General features: G+C 37.8%; 1 protein-coding gene and 1 long non-coding RNA gene across 3 annotated transcripts in view; one reads left to right on the plus strand and one right to left on the minus strand.

Moving 5' to 3' along the window:
- PPM1A (protein phosphatase, Mg2+/Mn2+ dependent 1A) overlaps positions 1-10,938 on the plus strand; it is a 46,928-nt gene extending 35,990 nt beyond the window's left edge. The window contains exons 4-6 of one of the 2 annotated variants that reach the window (XM_057543014.1): positions 1,586-1,694; positions 3,134-3,191; positions 4,150-10,938. In XM_057543014.1, coding sequence (XP_057398997.1) covers positions 1,586-1,694; positions 3,134-3,191; positions 4,150-4,179 — 197 coding nt within the window. In that variant the 3' untranslated portion in view covers positions 4,180-10,938. The remainder of the gene's footprint in view (positions 1-1,585; positions 1,695-3,133; positions 3,192-4,149) is intronic. The other variant, XM_057543015.1, reaches the window with a different exon arrangement.
- Positions 7,829-27,842, minus strand: part of LOC103005332 (uncharacterized) — a 54,910-nt gene continuing 34,896 nt past the window's right edge. The window contains exon 4 of the long non-coding RNA XR_452025.3: positions 7,829-7,911. This is a non-coding gene — a long non-coding RNA (uncharacterized LOC103005332). The remainder of the gene's footprint in view (positions 7,912-27,842) is intronic.

Raw genomic sequence — 27,842 nt, forward strand, 5'->3', positions numbered from 1 at the left:
GAAACATCAAATATAGATGATTCAAGGTAATGTTTTTAGACCTGAAACCATCATTGATTGAATTTATCATCAGTGTTCATTTATATTGTATCTAGTTATCTATCCAATAATTGTATTGGCTTAGCAGAGACTGTATGTTAAGTGTATTACAGCTTTAGATTGTGAAATTGTGCAGTTTAGGTAAACATCAAATTCCTTTATTTTTGTACAGCAAATTTCCAGCATTAGAATCATGTAGAATAAATATACTAGATGTTAAAGATTATACAATAAAGGAACTTGGCAAACCAAATCTGAGATCCTTGCTTTTTGTTCAGATTAAAGACTGGTTTAAAAAAAAGTAAAAAAAGCAAAAAATAAAAGATGGTAAAATTTGGCCTTAATCCTCAAAGGACAGTTTGAGCCATTTAAAGAAGTATGGGTAGCAATGTCTGTCTTTTAATATGTGGCTTTAATGATGAATTAATATTTTGAAACTTGATCAAAGGATGAAAGGTCTTTACATGCATTGTTATTTTCAAAGGTATTTACAAATTGAGAACTAGAATGATCTCCAATGATGACAAAGAAAATTTCTTAGTGTAAATAATGGAAAACAAAAAATTGAACATATAACTTACAGATACCCTTGGCATGATCTTATGTTTAGAATAAATATGCTGAAACTCCAGGTAAAGACTTCCTGTACTTAAAGTGAATAGTTTGAGAGCTCTTTAACTTGTCTGTGCATAATGGTTGGTATTTTGTGGTATGAATAACAATATGCATCTGCATGGCAACACTGCCGATCATATCACTCTACCCATTTAATAACTGAATGTTTTGAAATTAACAATTTTAAATACAGTTGTATGGTTTATCATATTTTTTCTTTTTAAAAATTTTGTCCTGAAATTTAGCCTTTTTCCATTCTGTAGGCTTTGTTCAAGTAATCAACTAAGGAAATGGTATATATCTATTTATTGATTAAAGATACTTTAGACAAAAGTTAAGCTGAGAGTGGTGTTCAAGTACATGACCTATTCTGCACATGCTACTTAAGTATCATTTTGCAAATATAAACATATGTAAATATGATTTGGGTTAGTATATAATCAGTAAATCCCCCATACTTAAAGGTTTTTTTTTTTCTTTTTTCAAATCTTGAAATTGTTTATTTTTTTAAAAAATCTGTGTACTGTATTTTCAGGGCAAAGTTCAGGAAACATGTTTCCAGTCTAAAGAGAGGAGTTAATCTCCTCAGATGTAATTAGTTGGCATCTTAAGAGGAATATCCTCATTTGTACACACATATCCCTGATTATGGTAATACATTGATTTTAATATGAAATTTTTTCACATTTTTTATCTTGTTTATTTTCATTCTTTGAAGTTAATCTGGAAAGTATTGTATCTCGTATCATTTTGTACATCCCTTTGTCATCAATTTTCAAAGGTCAATTTGATTTTTATTTTTTTATATAGTTTAGAAAATCTCAGATGTGGTAAATGCCATCTTTAAAAACCTAAGTTATCTTTGTTTCAGTTTTTTTAATTATTATTAAATTTGGATAACACTTACAAAAAAAGTACTTCTGATTCCCAGAAATCATAAAGAAGCAGGGGGAAGGCGTCCCTGACTTAGTCCATGTGATGCGTACATTAGCGAGTGAGAACATCCCCAGCCTCCCACCAGGGGGTGAATTGGCAAGCAAGTGAGTTATATTCTGCGTACTCTTACCATCTATCTCTGTACATGAAAATGTTAGGTGTCCGTTAATCAAATGTGTATTTACCTAATTTCTAAAGTGACTTCAAAATGTTTAACCTGTGGTTCGGTGTTTTTCAGTATTAATGATATATGGTGCTTACTTAGAATAGGTATCAGAATATCATTGTAACTAACTACACTGAAGGCTGTCTTCAGTGGAGGCTTGGATTACACTGATTGATTGCCTCATATAGCATAAATGAGATAATACAGTGAAAGAAATTTTTAAACTAAATTACATAGTACTACAAAATTCTAAGTGTCATTATTATTCCTACTATTATAATTTGATTTTCTTAATCCCTGGATAACTGAACACCCCATGGATGAGCGTTTTTCTCTTCTTCCATCTGGGCCATTTTTCTGTATCTCTGATTTTCCTAGTGTTTTTGGTTGTTGATGCTGGTTGGTTGGGTTTTGGTGTAAGGGAAGATAGGTAGATGCATTTCTTGCTTTTTTTCTCTTTTCACTTTAGTTCCTAGAACTGTGGGCTAATATGTGTTAGATACTAAGCTTACATCTTTATAAACTACAGTAGAGACTTTAAGCAATTTTATAATTCAAGGCTTAAAACATTTTTACCTCAGATATCCATGTAATTGACCTACAAATATATATTGAGTAATTTCCTTGATTCTCCACTTGATCTGTAAGTGTAGCCATGTTGTTTAATCATTTCATGTAACTGTAAAACTTCCTGTTTGAAGGTTTTATTTTTTGGAAGTTGTTTCTTCCAATGTGATCTTCTGTGAAATGACTGTCTATAAAATTGCTTCAAATCAGTTTTGTAAGTAGGGAGGCTTATAACTTATAAATACCACTACTGATTTCTTACTTTTAATAAAATATTATACAAAAAGTAATTCCTAGACTTGCCCGGGAAATGTCATATTTGACATTCCAGTTTTAATAGAGCTTTTTTAAAGGGGCATTATGAAAAGCAGAAATTTAAGTGTAAAATATCTAAATTATTTTACCATAACAGATATTGAAGTTATTTCTACTTCAAAACATTAAGCTCTTAACCAGAATATATTAATATTGTATCTTAAGAACTGCATTGTCATTTCTGACTCATAACCACTAAATGCCAGTTCAAATAGAAGTAGCCCATATAGACTGATTTTTTTTTCCAAGCCATGACTTTTAGTCTTCATTAATTGCATTAGTAGAGTGTTAACATTCTAGAATAAATTCACCGCTACTTTAACAGTGGGGCCCAAATATCTTAAAGTATGGTTCACTTATTGACAGTAAGAAATAGAACTAAAATAATTTAAGTGTATGATTATCTTTGACATTTTAATGAACACCTGGCTATGAGTTACTAAGCAGTTTTGTGCTCTGAAGAATTAACTTTCTGCATTTTTTTTCTAAATTTAGGCGGAATGTTATTGAAGCCGTTTACAATAGACTGAATCCATACAAAAATGATGACACTGTAAGTGGCATTTAGCTCCCTCTGCTTTCCCTTCCCCTCCACTCTAAATGCATATCCTTCCCACCTGTTTTTGCAGAGCTGTTCATTGCACCCATTCTCTTACACACACCCCTGACTGATTGCTCTGAACTCTGCCAGCACCACAGTTCTAGTGCTTGAGGATATAATCATGGTGAGTGGCCATTTAACTCAAAAAAGAAGAAAGTCCCTTTTAATTATTCTGGTTTTTTTAAGCCTCTCCAAGCAATCAACTTCAGAAGTTTTCCGCCCCTAAATGTTTTTTTGAAGTTGGGAATATCTCTGCTCAGAATCTTGAATTAATTCTGAGTTTTGTAAACAGCTGTAACAGAGCTTCAGAATGCCCATCTCCATTAATGCCCATTCTTTGCCAAGAACCCTGCATATTTCATTTAAATACTAGAGAATTCTGTTTATATAAAGACATTTAGAATGCCATATTCTCCAATTAAGTTTCCTGTTACAATTCTGTTGTAGTATGGTGATTACAGAAAAGTGGTAACTTAAAATCATTTGGGCCTGGCTCTGAAATATTTTATATATTGCATTATGAAGCTTCCTCAAATCTCTTATTACTTGAGGTTTTTATGCAATAAAAACTTGTAAAGGTAGTGTTTTAAAAATAAATTCAATAAATTATTGAAGAGAAAAATAAAATTCTTTTTAGTAGTTGATTGGTTTAGAAATACATTTGGTCAACTTCATGGTAAAATCATATTTCAAATATTTTATTCCAAAACAAAACAAAGTGTTCACAATTCTTTGAACAGATAAAATATTGATATTTCATAAACACATGTACACATATTATATATTTTAGAAAACATTTATATTCTAAAGGTCAGCTTTACAAAACCATATCTTTCTTCATTACCCAGGAAATAATGCATCTCTAAGTTTTAATTTAGTTTCTTGTTTTGCTTTGTTTCCTTTTATAAAGGACTCTACTTCAACTGATGATATGTGGTGAAACTGCTCATCTAGCCATGGAGTTTACCTTCACCTCCAAAGGAGAGTACAGCTCAACTTCCTTGAACCTTTTAAACATCCATCTTCAACTTTAAAGAAGGGCATGTATGACATGGGTGAGAGTGATTACACGAGAGAACTTCAGCAGTACCACAGCTAGCCCAGAACTGATTTTTTTTTTTTTTTGTAAATTTGAGACTTATGTAAACGTGATTTCAAACCATAATTCATGTTGTAAATCAGACTCCAGCAATTTTTGTTGTATGATTTTGTTTTTTGTAAAGTATAATTGTCCTTGTATGAAATGCTCATATTTAATTATGAACTGCTTTAAATCACTATCAAAGTTATAAGAAATGTTTGGCTTGTTGTGTGACGCAACAGATATATAGCCCTTTCAAGTCATGCTGTGTTTGGACTTGGGGTTGGGACAGGGAGAGCAGCAGCCATGTCAGCTAGACGCTCAATTGTGCACGTGATTATGGAGAATTATTCCAAAATCTTACAAAGCTGAATATCCAGGGAGTTAATTGAAAACTAGTTTGTTTTTGGCAGTGGGATTGGCATTGTCGATAAAGCTGGTCCCTTCACTTAACTGTCTTTTAGGTTCTCTCCTTGTTGCCATGAGTATTACAGGTAATACAGTATATTCATAAGAATATCAATCTTGGGGCTAAAATGCCTTGATTCTTTGCATCTCTTTTACAAGTCCTTACATTTAATTACTAATTGATAAGCAGCAGCTTCCTACAAATAGTAGGGGACTGCCACATTTTTGCTATCATGATTGGCTGGGCCTGCTGCTGTTCCTAGTAAGATATTCTGAATTCCATTTTATCAATAAAGCTTGATTTAACAAACAAGAAATTTAATCATGTATGTGTAATTCCTCCTTTACTCCGCCCTTATTTTAAAGCACCATACCATTGTAAATGAGAATTTTTCTCATGGGGAAAGATGTTAGTCTCTTTTAATTGGAAAATACTGTAACTCAAGGCATAAATGGAACTGTTTCCCTTCCATTAGAAAGACTATAAAAGATTTAAGTCTCTGTTGTTCCTTGATCTATTTTTAAATGGGTTTCTTTCAGGCTGCTTATTTTTTCATTAAGATGTGTTATCAGCCTGAATTTGCCTACTGTTTAGTTAAAATAATTGTCAAAGCTTGACAATCTAACAATCTATCGTAGGGGTGTATGTGTGTTTGTGAGTGTGTGTGTGTCTGTGATTTTTAATTAGCCCATGTCTTTAGAATCCAAGTAGTTAAGATGTATTTAGTGATTTGAAATATAGCATGTTGATAATATTTAGCTGTCGGCCTTTAAAAATAACTTTCAAAAGCTTAAAGAACTGTAGATATAAAAATAACCTAATTTAATTTAGGCTTAAATTCCTCTGATTAAGCATGTGAAAGTAAGTTTTAAAATCTGTCACGTTGAAAAGACTCTACTGTTCTCTGCCCTTCTGTAATTTTGTCTCTTTAGGTTGAATATTGTATTTAATCACCATGTAATTTAATCATTCAGTAAGCAGATTCCCCACTAGAAAACTATTAAAATGTAAGATATAAATACAACACTGAATACAAAATCAAAACTGTGTATAAAAGGTAGTATAATTTTGTTATATTTGTTTTTTCCCTAACTTGGAAATATACGTATTTGTATATATAGCCTTAAAACTAATGTAAAGTTAGGGGAGTATTGGGAAAAGTAATGTGAAATATCTCAGACTTAAGTAGTTATATACCAGCAAAATCTTTTCGTTATCCCTCTTATTTGGGAGGTGATTAAATGTAACTTAATTGTATTTAATTTATATCTTAATCCGGCATGAAGAAAAACAAGTACTATTTATATTTAGAAATTCATAACAGTTGGAATTACAGAACCAATTCCATACTTAACTTACAAATAAATGCTTAATGTCTAAATCTGTGGTAGAGTGCGAAGTATGATAATGTTCTAAGATATGACTGTAAGCATCTAAATGTACATTTAATGAATACCAGTGCTTCTAGTATAGATTACCAGTACTGAAAACTAAATTCCTATTATAATTCCTTAATTTTTAAGTAGACTAAAGTTTTTAGTTCTGGAAATTTCAAAAACTTGAACTGGATTTTGAGATGCAAAATCTTAAATCGTAAGTAAAATATGTGATGGAAAGCTACATTTCAAACCATAGTAGCATATTTAGAGACTTTTTAATTTGAGGGTCTTTAAAAAAGAGAAGGTTAAAATATTCCTCTGTTAAAATGTTAAAATTATTAGTACTGAAATTAGGCCTGGAAGTGAGAGAAAACTGTATTAAGTGTGACCTAAGAAGACTAAATCTTTTCCACATGAGTCAACATTGCCATACTAGATAGAATTTTTAATTATAAAAATACAGGAAAGAAGTATACATTATAATGGCAAACTGTGTGTGTTCTTGATTCCTGGGGCTAATGGTGGTGGTGGGGAACCAGCCACACTTTAAAAGGCACTTTTGCACCTCTCTTGTGCACTTCATTTTTGTACCACTTAAATTCTTGACCTCCCACCCCCTTTTGTGTGCTAATTAGCATCTCAGGGCAATGCCTCAATTTTTTGATATGTTGTATGTTATTTTCTTTGGAGGGAAAAAGTTCTTGTCTGATGATAACATACTATTCAAATGTACTTTCATTTAAATGTTTTAACAGGATGAACCCACTTTGCTGCTTTTAATAGGAAATTCATTTTGTATAGCAGATTTTTGTTGCCCTAACAATAATTTCACTGATCTCTTATTGTTTTAGCAAGGTAAGCTCTCTTAATTTCCACTTTCTTAGGGAATATACTTTTACAGGTAACAGAAACAGTTCTCAGTATTAGCATTAACTTTAAAAAATCTAAGTGGTATTTTTCTTATTCAGCTTTAGAACCGTTTCAAACTTATTTTTAATTATGATGCATTAACTTGTTTCTAGAGTTCTATGCAATTAGTGTACTGCTCCAGCCACTTTTTTTTTTTTACTAACTTCATAAAATTAAGAAATTTGGAGTAAAGAATAAATCAACTATGTAATTCAAATAATCTGAATTATAGCAGTACTTTTAGTGATCATTTGACCATATATTAATCCAGCTAGTAACTCACCTTTTCTACAAAATATATAAAGTGTTAATTACAAAACACTGTTTTAGGGTAAGCACCTTGGAACTATAAAGAAATGAATAGGTCCTTGCTCTCAAGGAGTTTACATTTGAATAGAATTTATAATCTAATGTATGTTAATATTATAACTGGATCAACTCATCCAAAAAATAGTTACTGCTCACCTGCTGTCTGCCCGATACTTTCCTGAACAAGGTGTGTCTCTGCCCTAAAGAACTCATTTGCAGTTCCTTTAGTCACTTGAAAACTCTTTCTTCTGTTTTATTCTTCTCAAAGTTAAAAATCGAATTCAAAAGAAAATTTTGCTTTGCATAAGAATAAAATTGGACTGATGAGGCTCAAGTCTGTTCAGTATGCTTGATTGCCTTTCACAAATGGCTTATATTCTTCCTGCTGACAGCAGCAAATCAGAGAAATAAGGTAATGTATTGAATATTTCTTAGAATTCTCCAACCCTGGAAATACTGGTGGAATTTAAGGCATTTAAAAACATATATCTAGGACTTGCCTGGCGGTCCAGTGGTTAAGACTCTGCACTTCCAATGCAGGGGACGCAGGTTCAATCCCTGGTTGGGTAACTAAGATCCCACATGCTGCGTGGTGTGGACAAAAAAAAAAAAAAAAAAGTAAGAACATGTATCTAGCTAAATTTATCTTATTTAACCAAAAGTGTGTATTTTCTTGAAAAAACAATGCCAATGTTAATATCCAATTTTAGCTAAGTGCTTACTGTGTTTTAATTTTGTTAAATAATTTTACTGACCATCTTTACTGGACAAATTCATATGGAAATTCAGTTTGCAGTTTCTGAAAGAACAGATGAAACTGGTTACAGGGGTTTATTTTGTTTTAATTTTGAATTTCATGGTGTATACTTTTAATTCATAAAGTTTGAATGAGAGGTTTAAACCTTTAACGTTTTGATTGCCATTTGTACAGTATTATGTTAGGGTTTGGTATTAGAAAATATTATGTAAATATTTCAGTATATAAATATTTCTCATTTGAGGTTTTTCTTCAAAGAAAACTTCTAGAGTTTCATATACTTTTGCTTACAAATACTGCTGGTGAGTTGACCATTTTTTAATTAAGTGATCTAGTCTTCTGATTAAGTTTTTCTTTTAGGCGTTAGAAAGACTTCTTTATACTTTAAAATTTTAGAAGCTTAATTTTACTTCTTTCTATAACATGCTATGAATTTGAGGTTGTATTTGTTTTAAATTTTATATACAGTACTTCAGAATATGCTTGAAAGATTTAAGAATACATTTCTAAATGTTATGAGTATAATACTGTGTTGTTTTGTTGGTCAGAATAGTTAAATGTCAGTTAAGTGTCAGTTATTACTAATAGAATGCTACACAGAGATGATGAAAGGCATTTGGTTCCACTTATGTTCCCTCTGACACAGATTCTTTCCCTTTTTCCTGTTTTATATATTTAGTGGCCTCTGCTCTCGTGTTTTCCTAATTATATTACCAGCGGGTAGGAGTGTGCCAGTTAGAAACACTGAAATGTATTAAAATTTAAATTGTAGTCGACAACTTACACTTTTATAAGATGGGGGTGGGGGGGAAGGTTGTTTAACTTGATGTAACAACAGAGTGACATTTTTTCTCCCTTATCCTGCAGGAAATGTTGCTTCATTTCCTCTACTACCCTCTTGGTGGCTTCTCTTTTTTCAAACCAAAACAGGCCAGTTCCATTTTCTTGAGCAAGAAAGCTTAGTGCATTACCTCACCAAGGCCAATTAATACTATGTAAACCTGGGCCAAAAATAGGAAAACGTGGGAAATGAAGGGATGGGAAGATGCCAGTGAGGAGGACAGAGGAAGATTACTCTTAATTATTTAAAAAGCCATAGGAAGGTCTTCCTTGGACCTAGCTGTATATTATTAAGAACTGTTGCATCACATAAACCAGTAAGAACCAGCCTTTGCTTCTGCAGATAATTTGATTTTCCCAGCAAGGCAGATAATGATAAAAAATTACTCCATCTCCAACATAGAAACAACTGAGAAAAATAAATGCAATGTTTCTTCACCACAAAACCCAATCCTTCAGTTCTTTTCATTGTTTCAAAAACCCAGTTTTCTATAGTAGCTTTCTCGTTGAATTAAATGTTTAGAAAAATTGTTTAGAATTTTTTTTCTTTTTACGTTGTCCTGATCCAGTAAAGGACATTTAGTAACATTTGCATTTGTATGGTACTATTTGAAGTTAGATTTGTGTAAGAGATTGGGTAGCTGCAGAACCAAATTAGTACTATCTTAATTAGGTATAATGAATGGCACAAATTCATTGCAGCAATGCTTCTTAACCTTTCAGGGTCACAGGCCCTTTGAGACTGAATAATCCTAGGAATTTGGCACCCAGGAAAATGCATATAATGTACATACCTCCCCAGAGTTTACAGTACTGCAGTGGTTCATGGGCCACTGTAGTATAGGTTAAGATCCTATACTACAGCATAACAGAGCATCAGCATTTTTCCTTCAAAGCCCATAAAAAATATTAACACATCAAGGACGTCAAAATAATTTGAGTCTATTTTAAGGAATCGTTTTTTTTTTAAAGATAGAGTAGGTAGATGGGTGTCTAGGTAGAATCTGATATTAAAATATCCTTTTTAAAATTTGTATCTTGGGGGGGAAAGAGAATGATTAGTATTTGGACTAGTTTTGGAGGATAACATCATTTCTAAATTTGCCACTTTTGAATCTCAACAAAAAAGAGGTAAAATGGAAATGTTCATGGAACATTTCTGACCTGCATAGTATAGATTTAATATATTCACAGACAGCACATTTGACTTGTCAGATCTCACTCAGGTTTTAAGATTTTGAGCTTCCTGGTGTCAGAGTTTATTAAATGTTTAATTCACTTCAAATTATGAGAGGAATTAGGTGTTTACTGATACATAATGTTAAAGTAGGATCTAACATACAGCCACCAATGTACAGGACTGAGATTTCTCTTAAACATAACTACCATGAAAAAATTGATTAGCTTGTTGCATTTGTTGCCAAAATTGGATGTTCGGTTACAGCATATTTAATTCCCATTTGTGGGAATTTTGAAATGTAGAGACTGTTGCCTTACCTGGTTAGCCCTTAACTAAGTCAACAGCATATCTGCAGGAAAATATCTTATTTATAGTAATATGCCCGAATACTGCTTGGTTTCACTCTTGAAATGATTTATTTCAATTAATTTGTATAAATGTTATGAGTGGAGAGATCATCTACATGTTAAAAGCATGTTGCACTATATATCCATTTTTCAAAATCCATACATGTAAAACTAATACAATTACAGAAGTATTTCCTAAACACAGTGTTTAACAAAATTCTCCACAGTAATTCACCTACTGTTTGCAGTTTATGTGATCAAAACTCTTAAAGAAATTCCATAAATGTATATGTTGTATTATGTATCATTTCCTGGTCCAAAGAAAGTATGTGAATTCAGTTCTAACTTTAAGAATGTACTTTTTGTTTTCAAGTGCACTGAAGAAATTGCATTCAACCTGTGAGTGGTTGCAGATTGTATGAAATGAAAAGCAGAAATAATTCTAGCTTGCAAAACTGGTGCCACTAAATAAACAGGCAATTGCATAATGTGTGTGTATCTATGATTATTTGATACTGCAGGCAGCATTTTTGTTCTGCATAGAAACCTGGAAAATTTGAATTTATTTATTAGGAGACCTTAAGAAAATTTTTGTTCAACTGAACCTGGTTAATTTGCTTAAAAAGATAGATCTGATAGTCACAGTTTGAACTAGACTTGTCCCTCCCTGATTTTAGGAAGATGATTGAAAGCCAGTAAGTTCAGATTGATGATGATTTTCATGAAACATCCCAGAAGCCAAATAGCCATAAGTTGTCCCCTTGGCAAGAACATACCGTTTGTCGTCTTATAGATGTATATTTCTTACTCCCTTAAAGAGTTGAGACTGCATGGGGAGTGGCCTGGAAATGGACTTCTCCACCTAGCTAGTATCCCTGGTGTAGTGCCTGCTTCGTATTAGACACGTGTTTAGGATGCTTACTTCCTCAGCTCATTCTGAAAATTGGTTGTACTACCTCTGTCCTGTGTTCATTCGTGTCTGAAAGTGTGACTTATTTTATAGGCTTGCATAGTTAGAGGGATTTTAGAGTACATTGAATTGATGATGTAAGTGAAGCTCTATGAACTGCAAGAGCTTATTTTGTTCACTGTAAAATGTGTAATGAAAACACAGTAATGAGGCATCATAGCCAAAGGTAGCAAGTCTTACAACTAAGTAAGGTTGAAGTAAAAAAGGATTCGTTTGGCTTATGCATAAATAGTATCTGTTCACTGGTCAAATTGTGTCCTGAAGTTTTGGTTTTGTTTTTTTTTTTGTAGTTATTCTTTTGAATGTTGAAGCTAGGTTTTTTGTGGGGTTTGTTTTTGTTTAGTAAAAATTGTTTCAGTTTTTTCCCTTAATTGATCACATGCTGAGAAGCTGATATTGGGGTACCCTTTTTTTGTTGTTGTTGTTATCACTTAGTAGCTCAGACTTGAAATTCCCATCAAATCAGAGAAATTTTGATTCTAGTTGAAAAGTCTATTCTTAGATGAACTACCCAAAAAAACTTGGCTTGCATGCCCTCTCTAGGACTTGGTTTACTTGGCACAAAACCACTGGTAAAAGATTTGTGTTCTGCTGCTGCCTGTTGTCTACATGAGATTCATATTTATTCTCATACCTAATATAAGGTGATTCAGAGTACCTAAAAAGCTTTTTATAAAATTGTGTTTCATGTTAATAGTTGTACTGTTACCTGAATAGTGCATTAGCTAAACACACTGTATGTGTGTCATTCTCTGCTATAGTTTGGGTACCAGCTTGGGTCTTCTGGATAAATCGTTTTCTCTGTGGCTTTCCTTATAGCTACACAAATGCTTTTCTAGACACTTGACCTAGTGAAATTGACAATATTTGATCATTTTTGATCTACCAAAATGGCAGTTTTTATCTGGTTCAATTTAATAGTTTCTGAAGTTACTAAATGATCAGATTGCAAGTCAGTACAGTTGACCCTTGAACAATGCGGTGGTTAGTAGTGCCGACCCTCTGTACAGTTGAAAATCCAAGTATAAGCTTACAGTCAGCTTTCTGAATCCTTGTTTCTGCATCAGCAGACTCAACCAACCACGGATTGGGTAGTACTGTAGTACATATGTAGTGGAAAAAGTCCACCTATAAGTGGACTGCACAGTTAAACCTGTGTTGTTCAAAGGTCACCTGCACTTCTCAGTATTTATATTTCAATTAAATCATGTCTCCTTAGAATTGATCCTTAGAACTGGATGACAAGTTTAAAGAAAAGCTATAGCTTTGAAAAAATTTGCAAATATGAAGTTCGATAAATAGACAATACCAAATTTATAATTCCTACCTTGAAATTAAATGAAAGCTCTTAAGATAACTTTTTATTTTAAATTAATAACTTATTCTTTGTCTTTCCGACTTTTCACAGAGCCCCTGTAGTTGCTCTAGGATAGATCAACTTGCTGCGTAGACATTTGGTATGAGAAATGTTATTCCAGCAGTGACCCAGAAAGGGAATAATATTGAATTTAAATGTTCAGGCAGAATTATAATAAAGCATAAAAGATAAGGTGGGAAAATGATGTTTATGGTTTTATTTTTAATTACATAATTGAGGTGAGTGAAGAGTTCCTTTCAGACATTTTATTAAGCCTGTTAAGATGTATGGCTCCAACTCAGTCTGTGACTGTGAGACATCATTGAAGTTTCTGAGAATCATACTCTTCAGTTCAGTCCTTGTTAAAGGTGGGTGAAAGCTCTAACTTCATTCTGAGTGATGATCAAACTCTGACTTAGGTTGTAGCCATGCTGTGCCCTTCCTAAAGATCTTTTATATTTTGCTATTTGTGTTTGTTTTGGTAACAAGTATTTAAAAATCAAAGGGTTTGCTAGAAGAGTTTGTGACTAAGTCTAAGGTGTTATGTATGTACCTTATATTAGCATCCTGAAACCATTCCAGGATTGTCTTTTAAATTCTCAGTAACATTTTGAATGTATAGTTGATTCTATTTAATGAAGAAAACAAAAGTTTAACTATATGTCATTATGAGAGCAGAGTTATTCTCAATTATTTTAGCCATTGATCTTTTAACTGCCTACTAACAAAACTGAAAGGTTTTTTAAACTAAAAGTCTCCAAAACATTCCTAACAAAAACTAAAATGTTCTAGTGACTGGATGAAGTAGAAGCACATGGGAAGTAACTTTTTAAACTTAGCATTAGGCAAATAAAAGTATTCATGTATCTGATGTAAATTCAATTTTTATAACTGTCTGCCTTTTTTGATGTACTTTGACAGACTCTTTGCTGCAGTGATCCTTAATAGAGAGAGGTCTTATTAAGGGCAATAAAACTGCTTCTGTGCCTAGATCACAGAAAGGGAGCTTACTTGCTGTCCTTAGTATTTCCTTTTCTGTCTGAAATCAGAATGATTGCCTTGTTTTTTCCTTTGGTTTTGTCTTAAATATCTAAGTTCCTAGCCTACGTTCTGCTTTAGGACTTCTGTAATTATTTTTTAGAGAACCCTGAAGGCATTGAATTCTATATCCTTGGATATCATAAAGGTTTATCATGTGCTGTGTCCTGATTTTTAAAACATATAGACTGGACTGTTTAATGACAGTATGGTTATAAGTGTATTATATATCCATATACAAATATCCTTGTTCAAGGTCAGCTCCACAGTGCCTGTCACTACTGTCACTCGTTCAACCTGACCTTCAGAGAGGTTTGCCTGCTTCACCACCAGATGGACTTGGCATCTGACAGGACCACAGTGTCAGTAAAAGCTTCATCTCAGGAGGATCAGGGCTCCAAGAAGGAAACTTCCTAGAGTGCAAGTCTCCGTAATTTGAGATAAGAATGCAGTAGCAATTTTTGAAGATCACATAGTTGGTGCTGTAAATCTGTTGGAACTGTCTTGATATTTTAGTTTCTTGGACTGAAAGTCAAACAGTTCTGTTCAAAACTCATTTGTTCAGGTATAAAAATTTGAATACTTAATGTAAAAAGAATTGTACTTTTTAATCTTAGAATCTGATTTTTCTTAGACATTAACTTGAAGTCATTTAAGGAAGTTGGCATTTTTCTTTTTGGCACGAGAGGAAGAAGGGAATGTGGAGGAGGAGAAGAAAAGGAGATAGCTACTAAGGGCAAGAAGAGGAGGTTGTTTTAAAGTAAAAAAGTATCTTTTTTTAAGTTAAGAAAATTCTGTTTTTCTGAAATTCAAAATGGAATTAATTTAGTCCCTAGAAATTATCTTTGTTTTATAGTAGTCAATAATGCATTACTGTTTGATGGATTAGTCAAGTCTCTTTTTGTTCTCCCTCCATTAAGTCCCTCCAAAGGCCCTATATTAGGGGAAGAAGGGGATGATCCAACTTCAGTTGTCAACTGTCACTTGTAGGTTCCATTAGGAAAGCAATTAAAATGAGGTTTAAGGGGCTTCCCTGGTGGCGCAGTGGTTGAGAATCTGCCCGCCAATGCAGGGGACACGGGTTCGAGCCCTGGTCTGGGAAGATCCCACATGCCACGGAGCAACTAGGCCCGTGAGCCACAATTACTGAGCCTGCGCGTCTGGAGCCTGTGTTCTGCAACAAGAGAGGCCGCGATAGTGAGAGACCCGCGCACCGCGATGAAGAGTGGCCCCCGCTTGCCGCAACTAGAGAAAGCCCTCGCACAGAGACGAAGACCCAACACAGCCATAAATAAATAAATAAATAAATTTTTTTAAAATGAGGTTTAAGATAAGAATTGCAAATTTTCCTTCTGTTATCAGTTCCCTGGCTTTTCTGAAGCAGTGTTTCTCAATCTGCTAGCAAGACAGAATGACTTGGGAAGCTCGAAAAAATCCTTCAGCAGTGAAGGTTAGGTTGAAAGGTTCACACAAAGTTAACCCCCCGCCCCCAACCATCTCCAGCGAATGCCTCCCTGGTTCCTCCCCAGGTCCTCTGTTCAGATCCCTGCAGTGGCTCCCATTTCACTCAGTAAAAGTTAAAGTCCTTATATGATCACCCTACAAAGCCCCCTGAATGACCTGGTCCCTGTGACCTCTTACACATCTCTCTCTGCTTCCACACTGGTCTCCCGGCTGGTCCTGTGCATGCCTGTCTCATTCAAACCCCAGGGTCTTACAGACGCTTTACCTGTTCCCTCTACCTTGATTGTTTCATTGACTAAAACAAGTCACATCTAACTCCAAGGGGACCTAAATGGAACAAACCAGAATATTTGTGAACAACTCTACTTACTAACATGGGTGCACAATATGCATTTGATGGATGAATAAGCCTGGTCATGTGTGTGCGCCTGCAGAAAATGAGATTGGAGTTATGTACGCTCTGGGAGATGTGGCCTCTTTTGAACTGTGCACTTTGAGATGAGTGCTGGTAGCAGAATGGCTGGGACCACATGGCATATACTAGTGTCATATTGTAAGTGCTCATAATTACTAAGGAAGAGGTCAATGCTACTGCATCTTTCGGTATGAAGTTGGAACACATGGTGTTGAGGATGAGGTTAGATTTCCATAGGCAGAGCTAAGTAGGAAGAGTTTTCCAAGCAGAGGAAACAGGTGAGCAAAGGAAAAGAAGTATCAGGTAGGGAGGGCAGCTGAGGCCTGTGAGGATGTTGGTCTTATCGGGAACTTCCCACACTCATACCCGCTAAGGGGTACAAGAGAGCTTTAGATAAGGTAGATCCCTAAGAAATCCAGCTACTTATGTCCTTTGCTTCTTGAAAAGAGCTTTCACTAAGTTTATGTTATGAATACGACATTGCTTATCTCAAGTCAGCTTTACTCGGTGGCATTTCAATAACACATGGAATTGTCCTTCCCTCATACACCACCCAGTGCAGTGCTGCCCCAAACCCCAGTCTTTAAATAATTTTGGCTGACTGTCCAGTCAGAAAAATCTATCTTGTTATGCCCTCCACCCAAATGGAGTATTCTGGAGTCTGGAAGAGAGATGGGTTGTGGACAGCCTTGGCAGTAGTTCTGGCAGACCTGTGGATCCATGGAGAAGGCATTCTTTATAACCTTAGCTGGCCTGGCTACTGCCCGCCCAGCATGAGCCAGGAGCCGTGGTCTAATCTGAACTGTGCACTTTGAGGCGAGCACGTGGGAGCAGGGAGGCGGGGACCACGTGAAGTGCTGTTGGAGGCCCTGTTTGCTCTAGCTCTGCTGCTGCTGCCCTTTGCCACCACCACCCGCCAAGCCAAACAGAGTAACACTGACATCGAGAAGGTGGAGTTGGCGCTAAAAGCAGTCAAGCACCTGATAGCTTACCGTTCTCCAGGTTTTTACAATGGACAACGTATATTTTATCATTCAGAAAACATTACAAAACAGTCTCCAATTTATCAGCAACTTATTTCTGATGTGACTACCTTAAGATGTATAATTATGTGCATATTTTTGAGCTGCTCCTAAAGCTCTTACCCAAGTCAATTCATGGTGACTATGATCATTTGTATGTAAACACTGCTTTGTTCTCTCAGGCTTCCCTTCCCCCCCCCCCCCCCCCCCCCCCCCCGTGCTCTGCTTGCAGTCACTCTTCCAGTTGTGGCTAGGACGTGAGGTAAATAGTGATATATTTTTCTCCTTAGTGTGATTCTTTGGAGTAGAAATTCTCTGAATATAAGTCGTAAGCAAGAAAAACAAAAGCAAAACCTAACAGCATGGGCTCTGCTCACTTACTGGATACTTCATTTTCCTGCTGCTCCAGCTGTCCTGCCCAATGTTGCTGGGAAGAGTTATTCCCCAATATTAAATAAACCCCTGCCGACACTAACCCTCCTGTCAAAGCCCTCTCCACTGGCATCCACACCTGTGACTTGGGAGGCAGTTAACGTGGAAACCATCTGCTGTCTCTACTGCATGTTCCTGTGTACCAGCAGATACTTAGGGAATCATTATCTAGAGATAAGACTGAGGCCCATCTCTCCGAGGTGCTTCTGGGAGCACCGAAGTGTATTTTATGTTTGCCGCAGACTTGTATTTTGAGTTAGACTACCCTAAGCCTTCAGATTTGGTGACAGTCTTTCCAGTCATTTTCTCGTGGTGCAGGGAAAAGACAAATCAAATAGAAATTCTAATGTATATGGATTATTGTATAAAGACTTAATAATTAAAATATAGTAGATTTATCTCCCACCATGATTTAAAATAACCTGTAAAAAAAAATCCTTAAGCTGGAAAAAACCCAGTATTTTTTCAAACATCTTTGGTCGATATTAGCCACGTGGATTAATCTATCAGAGAAGACTGTATCATCTTGATTATCTTTCAACAAATTTTTTATTGTAAAATACACAGCAAAAGTTAGCATTTTAACCATATTTAGTGGCATTAAGTGCATCCACAATGTTGTTTAGCTGTCACCACTATTTATTTCCAGAGCATTTTCATCATGCCAAACAGAAACTGTACCCATTAAGCAATAACTCTCCATTCTCCCCTTCCCCTGGCCCTTGGCATCCTATTCTATTGGGTTGGCCAAAAAGTGCCTTCGGTTTTTTAAGTAAAAATAAAAGACACATTTTTCATTTTCACCAAGAACTTTATTCACCCTTTTGTTCCACTACCTTCTGCCATTTTTCAGACAACTTCATAATTACATCTTCCCAAAACTTTTTATCTTTTTGAGCAAAGAACTCTAGGTGCCTTTTACAGTCTTCCAGGGAATTGAAATGTTTTCCATTAAGAGAATTTTGTAAAGACCTAAATAAATGGAAATCCAAAGGTGCAGTGTCTGGTGAATATGGTGGATGAATCGGAACTTCCCAGGCAAGCTGTAACAGTTTTTGCCTGGTCATCAAAAAAAACATTCAGTCTTGCGTTTTCTGACGGAAGATTATGAGTTTTCTGTTGACTAATCCTGGACGCTTTTCGTCGAGTGCTGCTTTCAGTTGGTGTAATTGGGAGCTGTACTTGTTGGAATTAATCGTTTGGTTTTCCGGAAGGAGCTCATAATAGAGGACTCCCTTGCAATCCCACCATATACACAACATCACCTTCTTTGGATGAAGACCGGCCTGTGGTGTGGTTGGTGGTGGTTCATTTCGCTTGCCCCATGATCTCTTCTGTTCCACATTATTGTGCAGTATCCACTTTTCATCGCCCGTCACAATTTGTTTTAAAAACGGAACGTTTTCAGTATGTATAAGTAGAGATACGGTCAAGGTTTTTTTTGCTTAACTTACGTGGAACCCAAACATCAAAGTGATGAACATAACCAAGCTGGTGCAAATGATTTACAGCGCTTGATTTGGATATTTTGAGTATGTCAGCTATCTCCCACGTGGTATAATGTTGATTGTTCTCAATTAATGTCTCAATTTGATCGCTATCAACTTCGACTGGTCTACCCGACCGTGGAGCATCGTCCAGTGAGAAATCTCCACCACGAAACTTCACAAACCACTTTTGACACGTTCAATCAGTCACAGCACCTTCTCCATACACTGCACAAATCTTTTTTTTTTGCATTTCAGTTGCATTTTTACCTTTCTTGAAATAATAAAGTATAATATGCCGAAAATATTGCTTTTCTTTCTTTCATCTTCAATATTAAAATGGCTACACAAAAATTCACCAATTTTGATGTCTTTTTTTAAATTCATGCTATGACAGCTGTCACATACAAGCTAACAAAATTGTTTCGAATGAAGTTAAAGACAACTAAGTGCTACTACAGCCATCTTATGGAAAAAACCAAACGAACCTTTTGGCCAACCCAATACTTTCCATCTCTAGGAATTTGCCTATTCTAGATATTTCATATAAGTGAAATGATACACTATTTGTCCTTTTGTGTCTGGCTTATTTCACTTAGCATAGTGTTTTCAAGTTTCATCCATATTATAGTATTTATAGGAATTTTCTTCCTTTTTATGGCTGAATATTATTCCAGTGATGTATATACCACAGTTTGTTTATCCACTGATGGACATTTGGTTTTTTTCCATCTTTTGGCTCTTGTGAATAGTGCTATGAGCATGGGCATACAACTTTGAGTACCTGTTTTCAATTCTTTTGGGTATATATCTAGGAGTGGAATTGACAGAGCTTTTTGTAATTATTTATTCAACTTACTGAGGAACTACCAGACTGTTTTTCCACAGCAGCTGCACCATTCTGCATTCCCACCAGCAATGCATGAGGGTTCCAGTTTCTCCACATCCTCACCAACACTTATTTTCTGTTTGAATAATAGCCGTTCTAAGGGGTGTTCAGTGGTATCTCACTGTGATTTTGATTTGCATTTCCCTGATGACTAAAGATTTTGAGCATCTTTTCACATGTTTATTAGTTATTTATGTATCTTTGGATAATTTTTTAAATTAATTAATTTATTAATTTTTGGCTGCATCGGGTCTTCATTGCTGCTTGCGGGCTTTCTCCAGTTGCAGCAAGCGGGAGCTACTCTTCATTGCAGTGGTTTCTCTTGTTGTGGAACATGGGCTCTAGGCACGCAGGCTTCAATAGTTGTGGCACGTGGGCTCAGTAGTTGTGGCTTGCAGGCTCTAGAGCACAGGCTCAGTAGTTGTGGCTCACGGGCTTAGTTGCTCCGTGGCATGTGGGATCTTCCCAGACTAGGGCTCAAACCTGTGTCCCCTGCATTGGCAGGCGGATTCTTAACCACTGTGCCACCAGGGAAGTCCCTGGAAAATTTTATATTTAAGTTCTTTGCCCAATTTTTAATTGGGTTGTTTGGTTGTTTTGTGGGGTTGTTTTTTTTTTTTTTTTTGATGTGTTGAGTTGTAGTTCTTTATAAATTTTGAATATTAATTTCTTGTCAGATAGGTGATTTGCAAATATTTTCTCCCATTCTGTGGGTGGACTTACTCTGTTGATAGTCCTTTGATGCACAAAATTTTTAATTTTGGTGAAGTCCAGTTTTTTCTTTTATTGCCTGTGCTTTTGGTGTAATACCTAAGAAATCACTGCCTAATTCAAGGTCATGAAGATTTTCACCTATATTTTATTCTAAGGGTTACATAGTTCTTAAATTTAGGTGTTTGGTCCATTTTTTGACTTAATTTTCATGTATGGTATAAGGTAAGGGTCCAGCTTCATTCTTTTGCATGTGGATATAGTTTTCCCAGCATCTTTGTTGAAAAGATTACCAATTTTATTTACAATGATAGATCGAGCTGTTCCTTTTCTCTTCCTGCCTCACCTGACAATGGGCACAGACAGCTTGCAAACTGCTTCTTCTCCCTCCTATCACCTGGCTAGTGAGGATCAACCCTGATTTGTACAGTTTAATAAAGGTACTTATACTCCCCATTTAAAATTCGCCATTAGCCAAGACAAATAGGTTCTGCAGTTCTTGCTACCATTGTTTTCCCCATGAGACTGGTGGATGGCTGTGAGAATTACTGAGACAATGTATACGAAAACCTAGCACAGTGCCTACCACACAGTGGATGGATCCCTTAGGGCTCTTCCTTTCTAAGCAACAGATCCTGGCTCTAGATAACTTAAGCAAAAAGTGAAAAATATAGAAAGGCCATTAGAAACTCACAGACTTATAGAAGTCTAGAAAACCAGGCTTGGAAATGAGTAGGAACCAAGGTAATTAGAGGAAGGATCTATCCTCATAGCTTCATATGGGGCAGACACCAAAATTTAGTGATGCACCAAGACTATACATAATGCTGTAGAAGAGATTTTCCAAAGGAAATCAGAGCACAGTTAGGAAGAGGGGGTGAATGCTGGGCAACTATTTACGGCAACTGTCTGCTATAAATAATTTGTTGGTTTCCCAGTATCCACATCCACGTGCTTTTCATTCATATACTCCCCAAAATGCTCCTGCGTCACATAATGCAATTATCAAAAATGCATTATCCCTCCTCAGAGGGAGACAGCAGAAAGTGTTGTCAATGTTCCAAGGCCAGGATATCTCTGTGATGTCTACTCTATAGTCCTGTCACAGTCCCATCTTGCCATTCAGTAACTTACATATTAAATGGTGAATTTAACCAACAACTTACAGTACTCTGTGGGCAAGTAGGGGTAGGAATAAGATAAATTATCTGAAACCTTTAGATAAGTACACACCACTACTTGTTGTATCAGCAACACTGTTTCCTCTTAATGGTCTGTGTGAATCATTCCCACTGTTGTATTTTGTTCAGAATACTCTGTGGCCCTCTCTAAAGGGTACTTCCTGTGGGATGCTCCATTGGGAAGATTATACACCCCCATCCCCATCCCACTGCCATTAGGCTGGCCATGTGGTTTTCTTTCACCAGCTGAGTGTGAGCTTAAGGGACTTCCATGAAGAAGCTTTTATCATGTGGTTCTGCCCTTTTCCCTCTGTCATGAGCTTGGCACTGCCCCATGTAGGGGCTATTCCATCATCCTGGGTCCCAGAGTGAAGAGGACATGGGCAGAAGCAAAACTATTGATCCATGATTGACATATAATGCAAATGAAAAATAAACCTTTGTTGTTATAAGCCACTGAGAGTTGGGGGTCACTAGTTAGAGCATAATTTAGTCTTTACTAACTAATACATCAGTCAATAACTTAACATCCCTCTCCCCCAGCCTTTCAAAAGTTTATTTGCCCACTAGAATGAGGAGCTCCAAATAGGTGGCAGCATCAGTTTCCAGCTTAGTGGGACTATGGTTTTGTACCTTGGTGTAAGCATTCCTCCTTTGAAAACAAGTCCTAAACCAGCAGTCATGAGACCTGAAGGCAAAATTTTTGCGGGCAATCTACTTCTCTTTGGTTATAGACCAGTGCTGTCATAACAGAACTTTCTGTACTGCTATAACAGAACTTTCTGTACTGCTATCCAATACGGTAACCATTAACTACATGTGGGGCAACTGAGGAACTGAATTTTTTATTTTGATTCATTTTAGTTAAAGAGCCACATGTGCTAGTGGCTACTATATTAAACAGCACAGTTCTAGACCCTCATACCTAGCTTTGGAAGAAAGAACACCACATTGTCACTGGTTCAGAACATAAAAAGAATCCTACATGGTAGCACCCCATATTAAGGTGCTACCTCCCAGCTGGTCATGGGACTGATCTTCAATAGGCCAATCTACTGTTCTATAAGACTAGATGCTTTCTGGGTGGTAGATATGTGTTAAAACTAGTTAGTCCCAAGGGTACTAGCCCATCTTCTTATGCTGTAAAGTGACAGCAGGTATTTATCAGAGAGCACAGTCTTGCTCCAAAACCCTGTGGAGCTCAGATATCCCAAACCCACTAGCCCTACTGAGTCCTGAGGGCAGGGGGCAAACCTAAAAGCATTTCCTCTAAGATCAGGAAAAAGACAAGGATGCCCACGTTTGCCACTTTTATTCAGCACAGTATTAGAACTCCTGGCCACAGCAGTTAGACAAGAACAAGAAATAAAAGGAATCCAAAATGGAAAGGAAGCAATAAAATTGTCACCATTTGCAGATGACATGACACTATACATAGAAGATCCTAAAGATGACACCAAAAAAAAAAAAAAACCCAAAAAACTACCAGAGCTCATCATTGAATTTGGTAAAATTGCAGGGATACAAAATTAATGTACAGCAATCTGCACTCTCTATCAAAATACAAAGGGCAGGAGGGGGATCAAGATGGTGGAGTAGGAGGACATGGAGCTCACCTCCCCACATAAACACATCAGAAACATCTATATGTGGAACAACTCTCATGGAAAATTAACTGGAAACAGGCAGAAGAACTCCTATATAACCAAAGATGCAAGAGAGATCTACACATAACTGGGTAAAACAGAAAAAAAAGGCATCATGTCAGGACCTGTGCGCCTGAGGGAGATCTGTAAAAGAGGGAAGATCCACACTGGTGAACCCTCACCCTGGGGAGTGAGCAGGTCTAGCCACAATCTGGGCATCCCAGTCCTGGGGTCCTGCACAGAGGTGACAAGCCCCCCTTGCCTCCTAGGAAATCCAGTGAGACAGACAGAAGGGCTGGAGGAGCCTAGACTCCTGAGGAGTGCGCCCCTGCTGGCTTTCTAACAATTAGGGCAGAGAGAGTGTTGCGCTGGTGGCTGCCACCTTGCCGCACTTCCCAACCTGAAGGGGCAAACACCCTGGCCCTGCTCACTCCACACCACAGCCTGGCACATGATCTCGGCAAAGATTCAGTCTAGCTATGCAGAGACAGACCCAGGTGCCTGGAGTGTAAACCTAGCAGAGCTTCAAAGACCATTGTCAGCCCAGGTACAGGGAGGTGCCACAGAATGTGCAGAGGCTACGTGCTAAATCTTGGGCAGATAATCTGGGGGAGGTCTTGATCTAGCTACGCAGAGACAGCCTGGAGCGCCTGGGGTGTGATCTAGGTGGAGCCCCGGAGCCCACTGTCAGCAGGTGCACAGGGAGGTGAGTGGGGCTGCAGCACACGTACCAGACAGCGCCACAAGAATGTAGTGGCTAAGTGCTGAATCTTGGGCAGACGGGATCCGGGCATGAGTATCAGCAGTTCATTTCCCAGCAAGAATGCCCAGCTTGGCCCACTCCACACTGAAGCTTAGCACTGGATCTGGGCAGACAGGTCCTGGGAGGAGTCTTGCCACAGAGGCAGCCCAGATCTCAGGCGGCAGCATAGCTACCTCAATTCCTGCAGCCACAACACCCCAACCCCAGCCCCAGCCCCAGTCTACTCCATACCACAGCCTTGCATTAGATCCTTGATGAACACAACAGAGAAAGGGATGCGACTTTGGCCTGCTTCTGAGTGAAACCTTGCATGCCTGCACAGGTGGCACATAGGTCCTCTGTGACCACACAGGCCTCACTTGCTTCAGCAATCACCTCCTTTGTGGCAGGGCACTCAAGGGCAACAGAGCCTGATCAAACCCAACCCTCAGGGCTTCTACTCCAACAGCTGGGCAGCAGACCCTACTCCAACAGGGTGGTGAAAGCCAGGGAGAAGAGAGCAAGCGCTACCTCACATCTAGCACTGGCTCTAGATACAACACCAATCACACCCTGTATCAAGGGGATAATAGGCAGCACACTGTGAGAAAAGACCTGGCTGGCATCTATACTGAAACCAGACCTTACACAAAAAAATATTGAACACACACAGTTGACATAGAGTCACTCCCCATAAAAACACTCCTTCAAGACCACAGTAGGTAACTGTTTCTCCTAAATTCACAGAGATAAAGTAAAACGAAAAGGCAGAGGAACTACTCCCAATTAAACAAGAGCAAGAGACATCTCCTGAAAGAATAATGAAACAGACCTCACCAGTCTATTGGACCCCGAGCTCAAAAAGGAGCTAACAAAAATGCTAACTGAATTAAGAAAGATTATTGATAGAAATGCAGATCCCTGTAACAAGAAAGTTGAAACTATAAAGATGAACCAATCAAAAACAGACAATTCAATTGCTGAGATTAAAACCAATCTAGAAGAAATGAATAGCAGACTAAATGACACAGAAGAAGGAATGAGTGATGTAGAAGATAGAATAATGGAAATCACCCAATCAGAACAGCAGACAGAAAGACAAATAAAAAAATGAAAGCAACATACGAGATTTATGGGATAATAAAAAGCATGCCAACCTATGCATAATAGGGGTTCCAGAAGGAGAAGATAAAAAGAAGGGCGTTGAAAATGTATTTGAAGAAACTATGGTTGAAAATTTCCCAAACCTAAAGAAGGAAATGAGTATTGCATACAGGAAGCACAGAGGGCCGCAAACACCGCAAACAAGAGAAACCCAAACAGACCCACACCAAGACATAATTAAAACGGCAAAAGTGAAAGATAAAGAGAGGATTCTAAAGGCAGCAAGAGAAAAACAAAGAATCAGTTACAAGGGAACCCCATTAAGGCTATCAGCTGATTTTTCTGCAGAAACTTTGTAGGCCAGAAGGGAGTGGCATGATATATTCAAAGTCCTGAAAGGGAAAAACCTGAAACCTAGTATACTCTACCCAGCAAGATTATCATTAATAATGGAAGGAGAGATAAAGAATTTCTCAGGCAAACAAAACTAAAAGAATTCAGCAATACTAAACTTACCCTAAAAGAAATGTTGAAGAGTCTTCTCTAGGTAGAAAAAAAGCAAGAATCTATAGGAAAGGGAAAATCACAGTAAGAAAAGCAAATATAGAAAAGGATTCAAGATCACTTAAATCAGCCAATACATAGATTAAAAAACAATCAAAAGAGTGTAAAAGTGATTATAACTACAATTAACAATAAAAGGATAAGCATAAAGATGTAAAATAGGGCATCAAAATCACATGTGGAGGAGGGAACTATAAAAACGTAGATCTTTTAGAATATGTTTGAACTTGAATGACTATCAGTTTAAAGCAAGTAGACATAGCTATGGGTCAACATACTTGAACTCCATGGTAATCACAAATGAAAAACATACAATGGATTCACAGAAACCAAAAAGAAAGAAACTCAAGCATACTACAAAAGAAAATCATCAAACCACAAAAGGAAAAACAAAGAATTAGAAATGAACAAAGAGGGGGGAACTTCAAGATGGCGGAGGAGTAAGATGTGGAGATCAGCTTCCTCCCCACAAATACATCAAAAATACATCTACATGTGGAACAACCCCTACAGAACACCTACTGAATGCTGACAGAAGACCTCAGACTTCCCAAAAGGCAAGAAACACCCCACATACTTGGGTAGGGCAAAAGAAAAAAGAAAAAACAGAGACAAAAGAATAGGGATGGGACCTGCACTTCTGGGAGGGAGTTGTGAAGGAGGAAAAGTTTCCATGCACTAGGAAGCCCCTTCACTGGTGGAGACAGGGGGGTGGGCGGGAGGGAAGCTTCGGAGCCATGGAGGAGAGCGCAGCAACAGGGGTGCAGAGGGCAAAACGGAGAGATTCCCGCACAGAGGATCAGTGCTGACCAGCACTCACCAGCCTGAGAGGCCTGTCTGCTCACCCATCAGGGAAGGTGGGGGCTGGGAGCTGAGGCTCAGGCTTCGGAGATCAGATCCCAGGGAGAGGACTGGGGTTGGCTGTGTGAACACAGCCTGAAGGGGGCTAGTGCGCCACAGCTAGCTGGGTTGGAGTCCGGGAAAAAGTCTGGACCTGCCTAAGAGGCAAGAGACCATTGTTTTGGGGTGTGCGAGGATAGGGGATTCAGAGCACCGCCTAAATGAGTTCCAGAGACGGGCGCAAGCCACGGCTATCAGTGCAGACAGCAGAGACGGGCATGAAATGCTAAGGCTGCTGCTGCAGCCACCAAGAATCCTGTGTACAAGCACAGGTCACTATCCACACCTCCCCTCCTGGGAGCCTGTGCAGCCCGCCACTGCCAGGGTCCCGTGATCCAGGGACAACTTCCCCGGGAGAACACAAGGCACGCCTCAGGCTGATGCAACCTCACGCCGGCCTCTGTCACGGCAGGCTCGCCCCGCATTCCATACCCCTCCCTCCCCCCAGCCTGAGTGAGCCAGAGTCCCTTAATCAGCCTCTCCTTTAACCCCTTCCTGTCTGGGCGAAGAACAGAGGGCAACCTACATGCAGAGACAGGGCCAAATCCAAAGCTGAACCCCAGGAGCTGTGCGAACAAAGAAGAGAAAGGGAAATCTCTCCCAGCAGCCTCAGGGGCAGCAGATTAAGTCTCTATAATCAAGTTGATGTACCCTGCATCTGTGGAATACCTGAATAGACAACGAATCATCCCAAAATTGAGGCAGTAGACTTTGGGTGCAACTGTAGACTTGGGGTTTGCTTTCTGCATCTAATTTGTTTCTGGTTTTATGTTTATCTTAGTTTAGTATTTAGAACTTATTATCATTGGTAGATTTGTTTATTGATTTGGTTGCTCTCTTCCTTTTATATATATATATTTTTTTCCTTTTTCTCTTTTTGTGTGTGTATGTGTATGCTTCTTTGTGTGATTTTGTCTGTATAGGTTTGCTTTTACCATTTGTCCTAGGGCTCTGTCTGCCCTTTTTTTTTAGTATAGATTTTAAGCGCTTGTTATCATTGGTAGATTTGTGTATTGGTTTGGTTGTTCTCTTCTTTTTTTTTATTACTTTTTTATTTTTTATTTTATTCTATTTTATTTTTGTCTTTCGTTTTTTTCTTCCTTTTCTTCCGAGCCATGTGGCTGACAGGGTCTTGGTGCTCCAGCCGGGCATGAGACCTGAGCCTCTGAGGTGGGAGAGCCGAGTTCAGGACATTGTTCCACCAGAGACCTCCTGGCCCCATTTAATATCAATCAGAGAGAGCTCTCCCAGAGATCTCCTTCTCAATGCTAAGACCCAGCTCCACTCAAGGACCAACAAGCTCCAGTGCTGGACACCCCATGCCAAACAACTAGCAAGACAGGAACACAACCCCACCCATTAGCAAAGAGGCTGCCTAAAATCATACTAAGTTCACAGACACCCCAAAACACACCACCAGATGCAGTCCTGCCCACCAGAAAGACAAGATCCGGCCTCATCCACTAGAAC

The sequence above is a fragment of the Balaenoptera acutorostrata genome, chromosome 3 (genome assembly GCF_949987535.1).
Source record: "Balaenoptera acutorostrata chromosome 3, mBalAcu1.1, whole genome shotgun sequence".
Taxonomy (NCBI): Eukaryota; Metazoa; Chordata; class Mammalia; order Artiodactyla; family Balaenopteridae; genus Balaenoptera; species Balaenoptera acutorostrata.